At 41.0% G+C, this 12981-nt stretch overlaps 1 protein-coding gene and 1 long non-coding RNA gene across 2 annotated transcripts in view; both read right to left on the bottom strand.

Moving 5' to 3' along the window:
- Positions 1 to 214, bottom strand: part of LOC138954512 (uncharacterized) — a 3781-nt gene extending 3567 nt beyond the window's left edge. Inside the window, exon 1 of the long non-coding RNA XR_011451872.1 lies at positions 1 to 214. This exon is cut by the window's left edge and continues 510 nt beyond it. This is a non-coding gene — a long non-coding RNA (uncharacterized lncRNA).
- Positions 215 to 6690: 6476 nt separating this feature from the next.
- On the bottom strand, positions 6691 to 12652 carry LOC138954513 (uncharacterized; the record flags this gene model as incomplete). The annotated part of the gene is given in 2 exon segments (XM_070326339.1): positions 6691 to 11979; positions 12494 to 12652. Coding segments are annotated over 2 exon segments (2483 nt in total), but the record flags the coding sequence as incomplete, so codon positions are not given.
- Positions 12653 to 12981: the final 329 nt, after the last annotated feature.

Here is a 12981-nt window from a genome sequence, read left to right as displayed (position 1 = left end):
CATAGTCCCGGATTGTAAAATCTGTTAAAAATCAGGATTTGCTGATAAGAAACAATTCTGCATATCGATGAAAATGCCATTCAGTTTGATTTCTGCACCTAACTTGATTAGTCTTGATACAATCAATCAATAAAGTAGATGTGTACTGCCGGGCAGTACATACCCCAAGCGAAGTCGTCCATCTGTGTGTACATGATTCTCTCTCTCTCTCTCTCTCTCTCTCTCTCTCTCTCTCTCTCTCTCTCTCTCTCTCTCTCTCTCTCTCTCTCTCTCTCTCTCTCTCTGTCTTAAAATGTGTCATCGATGACGTGTTTTCATACTTGCTAATGCGGCAGGCTAATCATGACGTCAAATTGAAACTTCTTGAAGTCTCTCAGAAAGGGACATGAAAACCATGTGGGGGTTACTGGTTTGGGCTGAAAAAAACCCAACTCCACCTAAAATTCAAGCGCCTATGGGGCTGAATTATGCAGCATAAATTGTGAAACATCAGGATATCTCACACTTTCAATTCTGCCATCATGTCAAATCTGACAACAAACCTACCCACAAAATGTCATAAATATCGGTGTAGAATTGAGACTTAACGGTTTTTAACTGCCAAAAATAAGTTTTTTTGACTGGAATAGTTTGTCTTGAAATTCAGTTTGGGACAACGGACCCACCCACTAAATTTCATAAAGATAGGTGAAAATTTAAATGTAACGGTTTTTAACTGCCAAAATTATGTTTTTCTTCTGGAAAAGTATGGAGTGAAAATCAGTTGGGGACAACGAACCTACCCACAAAATTTCATAAATATCGATGAAGAATTGAGATTTAACGGTTTTTAACTGCCAAAAATAAGGTTTTTTGTCTGGAAAAGTATGTCTTAAAATTCAGTTTGGGACAACGGACCCACCCACTAAATTTCATAAAGATAGGTGAAGAATTGAAATTTAACGTTTTTTAACTGCCAAAATTATGTCTTTCTTCTGGAAAAGTATAGAGTGAAAATCAGTTGGGGACAACGAACCTACCCACAAAATTTCATAAATATCGGTGAAGAATTGAAATTTAACGGTTTTTAACTGCCAAAATTATGTTTTTCTTCTGGAAAAGTATGGAGTGAAAATAAGTTGGGGACAACAAACCTACCTTTAACATTTCATAAGAATCAGTGAAGAAATAGGATTTAACGATTTTTTAACGGCCTTTAAATCATTGGTGATGTCATCATAACCCAGTCGTTGTAGTTGTCGTCGTAGTTGTTGGTGTTGTTGTTGTCATGTTCGTTGTCGTGATTGTTGTTGTTCTCGTGTTGTTGTTTTTGTTGTTGTTGTTGTTGTTGTTGTTGTTGTTGTTGTCGTCGTCGATGTCATTTGTTGTTGTTGTTGTTATCGTCGTCGTCGTCGTCATCGTCGTCGTTGTCAGAGGTTATTTCTAAAGATTTCATTGATAGTCTTTGTTCTCGTCACCAAGACTTGCTAAGAACAAGCTTGGAACAGCAAGAGTTCCAAGAACAAGATTAGAACAACTCATTACATCATTACCAGTACGTCATTTGTATTTAGAACACACTTTAGAAAAAAACTCTTCAGCTACAAACCAGTCACCCTCACATGTCGGAGGTGTTTGTCTAAACCACTTACTGAAATGTTTTGAGGTTTAATGACCATACACATGTTGAACCGGTGAGTGTCTTCCGCTGCTTAATTCGCAAATAACTATTTTATTAAAGTCCGCTTGAAACGCTCAAAGATGAAATTCCATGTTAAAAAGTGACAAAAGTTTCACATTTTCCCGTTGTAACAGCTTCCGATGATATTATATGAAAATTCTGATCCTCTGAGAGGATTTCCCGAAACAAAATCAGTTTGTACGCCTAATTTTAATAGAATTGTCCAAACAGTGTCGCTAATATTGTGCTAAAAGATGAATTCTAGAACAATGTTCACAGACAGACACCACTTGGCAAAAAAATTTTCAGTGCTGGGAGATGGAAAAAAAAAACTACCTCGCTACGCGCGGGCTTCGCCCGCGCTCCGCTTGGATAATAATAATAAAGTAGATGTGTACTGCCGGGCAGTACATACCCCAAGCGAAGTCGTCCATCTGTGTGTACATGATTCTCTCTCTCTCTCTCTCTCTCTCTCTCTCTCTCTCTCTCTCTCTCTCTCTCTCTCTCTCTCTCTCTCTCTCTCTCTCTCTCTCTCTCTCTCTCTCTCTCTGTGTCTTAAAATGTGTCATCGATGACGTGTTTTCATACTTGCTAATGCGGCAGGCTAATCATGACGTCAAATTGAAACTTCTTGAAGTCTCTCAGAAAGGGACATGAAAACCATGTGGGGGTTACTGGTTTGGGCTGAAAAAAACCCCAACTCCACCTAAAATTCAAGCGCCTATGGGGCTGAATTATGCAGCATAAATTGTGAAACATCAGGATATCTCACACTTTCAATTCTGCCATCATGTCAAATCTGGAAACCTTTATTTTATTTTTTTTACTGGAAGAACCTACCCTAAGTGATTGTATGAATGTTGTTCTTGCATGCAGTCCTTAGGCAATTGTCACCGTAAGTCAGCGTAAGTGCTGCTACGTTATTACTGACGTTACTGTTGATGCTACCATCGAGGCTTCCACACCGTGAACGTTACTGTTAATGCTTCCATAACGTGGATGTTGCCGTTGACGCCTCCATGCTGCAGCTGCTTTTTGGAATAATTCCTGTGGATCTTCGAACCAATGTGCAGTATTACGTCATTATGAGCAAACACGATGACATCATTTACGTCATGGAACAATATTGTCAAATAGTCTCGGCGCCCTGACAGTCTCTTAAAATGTTACAATTGGAGTACAGCATGAAGTGTCGTCCAACATCTCATGCCACGAGTTTCACTGTGCACCAAGATTAAAAGTTTATTGGACGTAAAGAGATTCACTGTGAACCAAGATTATCTGATTATTAGAGGTGAATAGTGATGACATATATTCTATGAAATTCAGTACAGGACAACGGATCGACCCACAATCTTTCATAAAGATTGGTGAAGAAATGCCATTTAACTGTTTTTAACTGCCGACATGTAGGGTTTTTTTCTTGACATGTGGGTCATGAGATTCAGTTTTAAAGTACAACGGACATGTTCACAAAATTTCACAAAGATCGGTAAGGAAATGGAATTTAACGGTTTTTAACTGCCAAAATTATGTTTTTCTTCTGGAAAAGTATGGAGTGAAAATCAGTTGGGGACAACGAACCTACCCACAAAATTTCATAAATATCGATGAAGAATTGAGATTTAACGGTTTTTAACTGCCAAAAATAAGGTTTTTTGTCTGGAAAAGTATGTCTTAAAATTCAGTTTGGGACAACGGACCCACCCACTAAATTTCATAAAGATAGGTGAAGAATTGAAATGTAACGTTTTTTAACTGCCAAAATTATGTCTTTCTTCTGGAAAAGTATAGAGTGAAAATCAGTTGGGGACAACGAACCTACCCACAAAATTTCATAAATATCGGTGAAGAATTGAAATTTAACGGTTTTTAACTGCCAAAATTATGTTTTTCTTCTGGAAAAGTATGGAGTGAAAATAAGTTGGGGACAACAAACCTACCTTTAACATTTCATAAGAATCAGTGAAGAAATAGGATTTAACGATTTTTTAACGGCCTTTAAATCATTGGTGATGTCATCATAACCCAGTCGTTGTAGTTGTCGTCGTAGTTGTTGGTGTTGTTGTTGTCATGTTCGTTGTCGTGATTGTTGTTGTTCTCGTGTTGTTGTTTTTGTTGTTGTTGTTGTTGTTGTTGTTGTTGTTGTTGTTGTCGTCGTCGTCGTCGATGTCATTTGTTGTTGTTGTTGTTATCGTCGTCGTCGTCGTCATCGTCGTCGTTGTCAGAGGTTATTTCTAAAGATTTCATTGATAGTCTTTGTTCTCGTCACCAAGACTTGCTAAGAACAAGCTTGGAACAGCAAGAGTTCCAAGAACAAGATTAGAACAACTCATTACATCATTACCAGTACGTCATTTGTATTTAGAACACACTTTAGAAAAAAAACTCTTCAGCTACAAACCAGTCACCCTCACATGTCGGAGGTGTTTGTCTAAACCACTTACTGAAATGTTTTGAGGTTTAATGACCATACACATGTTGAACCGGTGAGTGTCTTCCGCTGCTTAATTCGCAAATAACTATTTTATTAAAGTCCGCTTGAAACGCTCAAAGATGAAATTCCATGTTAAAAAGTGACAAAAGTTTCACATTTTCCCGTTGTAACAGCTTCCGATGATATTATATGAAAATTCTGATCCTCTGAGAGGATTCCCCGAAACAAAATCAGTTTGTACGCCTAATTTTAATAGAATTGTCCAAACAGTGTCGCTAATATTGTGCTAAAAGATGAATTCTAGAACAATGTTCACAGACAGACACCACTTGGCAAAAAAATTTTCAGTGCTGGGAGATGAAAAAAAAAACTACCTCGCTACGCGCGGGCTTCGCCCGCGCTCCGCTTGGATGAGGCTTATATCGCGCATATTCCGTGGGTACAGTTCTAGGCGCTCTGCAGTGATGCCGTGTGAGATGAAATTTTATACGGCCAGTAATTGCAGCCATTTCGGCGCATATTTACCTTTCACGGCCTATTATTCCAAGTCACACGGGTATAGGTAGACAATTATTAACTGTGCCTAAGCAATTGTTGCCAGGAAAGACCCTTTTGTCAATCGTGGGATCTTTAACGTGCACACCCAATGTAGTGTACACGGGGGGAGAGTCTGCACACAAATTTGACTCTGATATAAATTTCCGCCGAACCTGGGATCGAACTCACGCTGACAGCGGCCAACTGAATACAAATCCAGCGCGCTACCAACTGAGCTATATCCCCGCCCCCACAATCTGTTTTCAAATGAGGTAGCGGTTAACAGTTTGAAAGGCCCCGAAAGAGCACGTTTTGCGGTCGTTTTTTTAGAGGGTCCTCCACTGAAAGTTCAATATATCCAAAATGTTTCAATGAACACGTTTCAAACTTCCAGACAACATGACCAATAGGTGAATAAAGACCACCATAACTTTTTGTGAATATATTGGCTATACAGGTAAAGTTACGTAACGTTTCCAAAACAAATTAAACAATATTCATATTAATTAAGGGTATTATACCAACAATGCGTGACGTTGCATGCAGGGCCAATAATGGTTATATCAGTATTTGCGAAAGTGTTAGGCAAATCTGAGCACTAGCAAACATTTGCTGGAGGTATGAACGCGATCGACACATTCGTCAACTCTGTCATTTGTACTGCGTATGCGAGCGGCAGAGATTTATGACTTGTCATAAAGTAATTTACGTTTCAAAGTTTAGGTTGACAATTTCTACACGCAAGAAACATGTACAACAGATTGCTCACACTTCTCACGATATCACACATATCATGTAGCCCACACCAGTCGTTGGCCTGTGCATGCTCCACACCGGTAACCACGCACCGTTGCATTCACGACAGCGAGAAGTTCGTTCCCTTCGGAGAACCGATCCTCATTGGTTTCAACTGTTGTATTGCATAACAACGTGTGCTTGTTTGTTGTGCGCGAGCGCCTGTATGCGTGCATGTGTTCGTGTGTTTGTGTTTGTGCTTTTGTGCATGTGTCCGAGTGTGTTCCTGTGTGTGTATGCGTGCGTATGTGCGCGTGCCAGTGTGTGCGTGTGCTGGCAGTGAGCGTGCACACACACACACACACACACACACACACACACATACTCGTCTACCTACATCTGTGGGGTACTTTTGCCCTGCCCTAAAATCACTACCACTGTGAGGTACTTGATAATTACCACTTATTTCGAACAGTTGGGCTTAAATGTCTGAAATGGTTTCTTTTACTGACAAATGAGATGCTGTGGGTCTGGATAAAAGCAATATTAATGTAATAGCTTCTGAAAAAATTTGCAAGTATTACACCATCATAATGGGGTATTATGCATAATGAATATTCATGAGCTGACAGGAAGTACCTCACAAAGTGTGTGTGTGTATTTTATTATTAGCTGTTGCTTTGAACCTTTGTGCTGGTGATGTCATGTGCTAGAAATGTCATAATATATTAATAATGTAATATGTTGATTGCTTTTGGTCCTGTGTCATCCGTTACACGTGTACACACACTAAATATGCTTTTTTGTGTGAATTTGCTCCTAAAAGTAAAAAAATATGTTTTATGTTACTGTGTCAAATATAATCATCTTTGGAGTAAAAATACTGCGTTTTCTGTAAAATTTCAAAAAATCATGTAGTATAATAATAATAATTAATAATAATATAACCATGGTCACACAAGTTTTTAATTTAAATTTTATTAATCTTAAATTAGCGAGGCTCTAAACTAAATTTTATTAATTTTAACTATAGAAATGTCTGATGAAATGTGATCAGAAATGATATGGTAAACTGGTACATGTATTGAATTCTTGATTTTGGAAGGAAGAATGAGTTGTGGATGAATGTGCTGTGTGTCTGTAGTGTAGTGTTGTGTATGAGTGTACTGTGTGCCTATAGTGTAGTACTGTCTATTAGTGTACATGTACTGTGTGCCTGTAGTGGAGTGTTGTGTATGGTGTAGGGGAGGGTGGGGCAGGTAGGGTCAAAAAAATCCTTTTTCACTCTCATTCAAAGATTAACCAGTGAAAACATTTCAAACAACTTTTTAAGAAAACTTTAATCCTTTTGCAATACAATAATTCAACATTCGAAAATAAATCGTTCTAATCATGAGAGATAAACGATAAATAAAAAGGTCACCAAAAATACCCAACCTGCCCCACCACGGGGCAGGTTGGGTACCCCTGTGGGGAAGGTTGGGTCAACTTGAGAAAAACAGCTATTATCCTGCCAAAATAAAGGTAAATTAATAAATTGACTAGCTGAACGATACCACAATTAACCTGTGTACATAATTGAGATATGAAAACAACCAACCAAACAAAGAAGAACAAGAAAATTGCCAATAGTAACAACTTACCAAAAACAAACACGAAGCAAAAAATAATATTAAAAAACATCAATGGAAAATAACATAACTTCGCATGTCTGTGCGTGTTGTTATTAAAAACATAACTGAAATAAGAGGTCAGGGTTGAATACAAATGGTGCCGTTGCTGTTGCAATAAACAAAACCTGTCATTCTGTAACACAAACAATATTTATAACTCATACACATGAAATACACGCACCCATCAACACACAATCGCGCGCGTACATACAAACAAATTCACTTATGATTCATATTTCATGCAATAACAAATTTATCCTACATACGTGAGAGAGACACTCGTGAGATAATAATCGTTCAAATCACACGTGTGTATATCATGTAAATGAGGTCATGTCAAGCAAGTCTGGCAGGGACCTGTTTTTCCACTGCTTACAGGGCTGAATATTGGCGGTCGCCCGATCGCCCCCGGCGGGTTCAAATCGCGTCGGGCGGGTTCGAAATTCTGCTGAAATTGCCCGCCGTGCGGGTTCAAATTTCGCTGAAGCACAAAGTCGTCTGTCACTTCTCTACTGCCCACTCATCCCCCCCCCCCCCCCCCCCCACTTTGAGAAGGACTCAGGACTACCACCAATCAAGGCCAGACACAGTGGCTAGACAGCTACCCCTCTCCGCCTCACTTGACCGTGTCACCACCCCTCCAGTGCCACGAGCCGCTGGCGATTGCATCAGCAGTCAAAATAGCTACTACCCCCCCTCCCTCCCCCCTCTTTGCGCTATTCACTTCAACCCCTCTCTTATCTTATTCTGCGCTGACCAATCCTTCAGAGACTTTCCTCTCATATAAAAACTCGGTCATTGACCCCGGGTAAGAAGGTCAGTGTCTGGACAGGCAGCTGTGTTCAGATTGCAAGTACCGATCATTGACCCAGGTCTCAAGGCCAACCAGCTTTTACAATGCCTCGACTGCAGGACATTTTCAGTTAAATACACGTAAGTAAAATATGTAGGATAAACAGAATACTACATGGCTTTCGCTCGCAGTTCAATATTAAATTAAAAAAACTCGTGTAAATCTGGTACGACACAGCAAGCCATGTAGTATTCTCTATATGTAAAGAAGGGGCAGGTTGGGTAATGACGGGGCAGGTCGAGTCACTGACCCAACCTGCCCATACCCTACCTGCCCCGCACAGGGTGCACAAAGAAATCGGTCTGTTACGTTTCGATTCAATTTAAATACGAATTTAAACAGCACAATTCACTTCTAAAATGAATCAGGTGTGTATACTAAAGATATCATCCATGAGCACCCTGTTAATTCACGTATAGAACAAAAAGTATGAGAGTCAAAAAAGTCACTGTCAAATTTCATGGTGAAACCACCGGATCCATACTTGCACATCACTACCATTCAAACAAATTGGCGATAGGGACGCACTGGGACATTCAAAAACATAGATCGGAAACGAAACGGGAATATCTTTTCAATTGTGAGAGTTATTCAAGGTGACCCAACCTGCCCCTGACCCTACCTGCCCCACCCTCCCCTACTGTGTGCCTGTAGTGAAGTACTGGATGTTAGTGTACTGTGTGCCTGTATACTGTCCGCCTGGATAGCTCAGTTGGAAAAAATACAGCTGAATGAGCACCCAGAAGTCAAAGCAACCAGCAAAAGATCGAAGAGAGAAAATATAGAATGCTACTTTGACACATATAATTTCGTTTCATTTTAATTTTGCTTTACGGGTCCCGCGGACCACGAAGGCCAAATCAGGACCCCACATGCTTAATAACTACAATTTCAATTACCTACACATCAATCATTGTCAGAAACCCACAATAAGTCAGTGACAGTTGCCTTAAAAACCAAAAAACAAAACAAAAACACACAAGCCCAAAGCCTCGCCATCCGCTACAGTGCTGAACCAGCGCAGTGAGCCAGCCGTTGAAACCCACCGCTCACCCAGAGTCCTCAGACCCACCACCACACAGCCACCCTGCAAGCCGCGTGACTCCGGGCACATGAGGTTGGAAAACAAGCCAAACTCCACGACACATATATATTTACTCATGAATGGCCAAAAAATACGGAGCTAATACCTACTTTAGGAAGATTGTGTCATTGTTACACACGTACATCCATAAAGCAGTGTCTCCATGCGCGAAACAACTTGCGGCAGCCGCAAGCTGTGACGTCATTTAGTCACAATGTATTGCAGGGATTTCTGCCGCACGGCGACCGCAAGCAATTCGCTCCAGGAGCGAAAGAAAAAAAGAACGCATGCGGCAGAAATCACTACAACACATTGTGACCATATTACGTTATAACTTGCGGCAGCCGCGCGGCGACCGCAAGTTGTTTCCGCGCAAGGAGACACTGCTTTATGGATTTTTTTTTTTTAATCCAAATCACACATTTTTGATGAGAAATTTGAAAATAACCAAAATGGTTAAAATGACATTACAGGATTTTTGACAAAAATTTCAACTGGCCGCAATAATTCAATAACGCATTCTAAATGTTTATATTTCACACACTGACTCATTGGAGTATATAATACACAAACCATGGAAAGTTTACAATGACAATAGTTCTTTTAGTTTGCCAGTTGTTCTGATCCGGTGTGAGAAAGTCTTTTTTTCCATGCCGCGACGTTGGTTGTTTCCGTTTCAAGTGTTGACAGATGAAGGATTCTGAACTCTCTTGAGTTCTCGCTTTCTTTTTTCAATTGCATTCCTAACAGTGCACTTAATTTTCAGCCAAGATTTTGCCTGCAGCAAAGGTTCTTTGGCCAGAATGTTATCGCAATCCGCCTTTGCGGGAACACGAAAGCTGTCAATGAAGCTGCTGAAATGCGTACAGATGGCTTTGTTCTGATCTGGAGAGAGAAAGTCTTTTTGTCCATGCCGCCACGGTTTCTGCTCCCTTTTTTTGTGCAATGCTCGTTTCTCATTCTGACAAGACGAGGAAACTGTAGGAAGTTCATGAGATGATGCTGTTGAAGAGTTTCCTTCTTCAGCAACACTGTGGCTGGTTGATGTAGTATGAGCAGGCATCAGGTCATCTATTTCCACCTCTTCTTCTTCCTCAATCTCAGAGTCTTGAAACTCCAAATCTTTGTTCAGATGGATGTCACTGAGAGATTTTCCTTGAAACTTTGAGATCTCCCCAGTTTCCGCTGCCATCAACAGACGGCTTACTTTCGCCAACTGATATGTGTCACTTGGGAGCCGATAGTACTCACGATGCACCAAGATATTGTGACCTAAAAATCCACAGACTTGCTCCAGTTCGTGCTCGCTTAAGTTCAGTATTTGTGAGACAGTAGCCAAGTGCTTCCGAAGCTTTGTGCTGGTGATGTTTTGTGGATTCTGGGCCCCGCTTGCTTCAACGGCTTCTTTGAGACAGGTGTGACCAGCGAGATGTTGCTCTGAGTCAAAATAAGGTCTGGCAAAGACGTACGGGTTGGACGACATTACACCAACCTCTTCACGAGAAAGCAGTAGCTGCTCAATTTCGGCATGCATTGCTTTCGTTAACAGCACAGGCACTCTGCGTCCTCTTTTGCCACACACCTCAACTCGTGTGAAGTGAGCGACAAGTTCTTTCTCCATGTCCGAGAGAGCGCTTAGGATGTCATCCTCAGGCAAGGAATTCTCCTTTGCCGCTTCAAAGTCTGTAAGCAAAATCCTGGCAGCTTCACCACTCCTGCGACGATTGAACATGATGATGTTCGACAGTGAAACCTTAGCAAGAGCATGCCATGCTGCAACTGTTGGCTCTGACCTCAGGGTGTTCAAGCACCGTTCCCTTTCCTCCGCCATATATTTTGTCACTTTCTTCATGTCTTCCGTCAGTGGCAGAACATGTGGCTTGTTGTTTTGCTTTGAGGCCAATGTTGAGAGGGCAGCAGATGAGATGTGTTCTTTCCAGTCAGAATCGCATAGATCCACGAAGTCCGCAGACACTTGCTGCAGTTCACTGTTTCCCTCTATGAGTGCTTGACTTCTCAGAATTGTCGCACACTTCTTGAGAGAATGCCCAATCTTAAGGGCCAGTGATGGATTTTCATAAACATGTGTGAGTGAATCATACCCACAGAGTTTTTTGACAGCAGAAATCACCACAAGGAACTTGTCGGGACGAATACAAGATTGAAGTGCTGTGATTGTAGAGTCCTCTTCTCTGGCTACCAACAAGAACCGGGCAAGCTCTCTGATTTTTTGCCGCATGAATTGTCGTCTGTGCTGCAAGTGGCCATGTTTCTGATACAGTTTTTCGCCGAACTTCACAATGAGGTGATCTCTTTTAGCAACAAAAGTGAAGCCATCAGAATGCATGCCATCAAAAATGTTTTCCTTCAAGCCTCCGCTGCACTCCATGTTGGATGGAAGCAAAGATTCAGCTCTGGATATGACGTTTCTTCCGTTTTTTGAAGTTTTCCGGAATTTGCAGCGTTGTTGGTGCCGCCACAGTTCGTTTCTTACAAAGAAGCCCAGGCAAAATTCACAGGGGATGTAGCACAGAGGGTTCACTTTTTCTGAGGGTGATCGCCAGGGTATTAGTTTACCCTTGTTTTTTTTAAGAACGCGACAGTTGTGATTATAGTTACCAAGGTTCCGCACTCTTTCCAGCAGAAAACGCCTTTCTGCTGAGTTCTTGGGGTTAGACAAAATTTCCACTATTTCAGGTTCCTTCTTATGTTTCGAAAACTGGTGTTTAGCGAGGTTGGTGCTTGGGGAGTTACAGAACTTGCACCAGTTCTCTTTATCGTACACTCTTTTGCCATTTGTATTTGCGGCAATATGGATTCTTATGCCGCTTGGTCGAGTATTGGTCGACGATGAAGGTTTAGATGCTGGCTGGGATGAAGATTTACTCCCGCTTGGTCGAGTGATGCTTCTGGACGATGAAGAAGAGGGTGGCTGTGATGAGGTGTAGAGACCTGCAGCTTTTAGAGATTCAGATGGAATACCTGGTGACCACCTTGCACCTGTTCACACACACACACAAGAACGCATACTTTTATTTTTTTATTCACAACTTACTGAATTTTTTTAGCTAGAGTCAGAAATATTATTACATATTGCTTATAGCCCAGCAGACAGACAAACTAAAAACAGAGTTCGGAATTGGTGAAACCAAAATGGTCCCACCGCTCGATCACATCTCCGACAATGGCCGATGTCAAAGGTCAGTTTGCCGTGGACCAATAGAATGTACATAGGCATAGGCATGTGCAGTCAATCAGTGTAACATTACACATGATTACCCCCACCCCCACACCGTTCATGTTAACTTTATTACTTGCTCAAATTGCTGTCAACATACCTCAGTCTTTAATTACAATGGAATACAACAAAAAATTCCATAACAAAACAAAAACACTTATCAAAGAAAACTTACCTCTTTTTTAGAAACTACATGATTGTTATCCACATGTAATCCTTATTCAACCTTTTTAACGTAATACGAATGCTAATAAAAAAAGGATGAGACTAACTAACCATCAGATTTACGTAGAAAGGGAAAGATGATGGACTCATCGGATTCACTGGTGGTCCCTGGCACTCCACATGGTGCTGTGGCGTCATTGTTGCTCGAGTCAGTGTCATCTTCTGAGCCGGGAAGATAGTCATCGTCCGAGTCGCTGTAAGAAGACCACTCTGGAAACAAACAGATTTAATTAGGCCAAAGAAAAAAACAAGAAGAGCAAAGCTCATACGACTCACATGCATGACCTTGACCTCAATATGACCTTGACTTTCAAGTGACCTTGAAGGTCAAGGTCAAACAACAACATGGCAAATTACACTAAGAACACATTTTTTTGCAACTTTTGCAAATTTTTCCTACCTAAATACACATGACCTTCACCCAAGGTCAAGGTCACCCAAGACAAGACTGTTAATTTTAACAACCAGAAGCACAACAGTGTTTAGTATGAGTTTCTACCAAGAGACAAGGTCAATTTTAGTGGTTCACAGACCTGTTT

The sequence above is a fragment of the Littorina saxatilis genome, unplaced genomic scaffold, assembly GCF_037325665.1.
Source record: "Littorina saxatilis isolate snail1 unplaced genomic scaffold, US_GU_Lsax_2.0 scaffold_1205, whole genome shotgun sequence".
Lineage (NCBI taxonomy): Eukaryota > Metazoa > Mollusca > Gastropoda > Littorinimorpha > Littorinidae > Littorina > Littorina saxatilis.
This window is presented reverse-complemented; position numbering and strand designations above follow the sequence as displayed.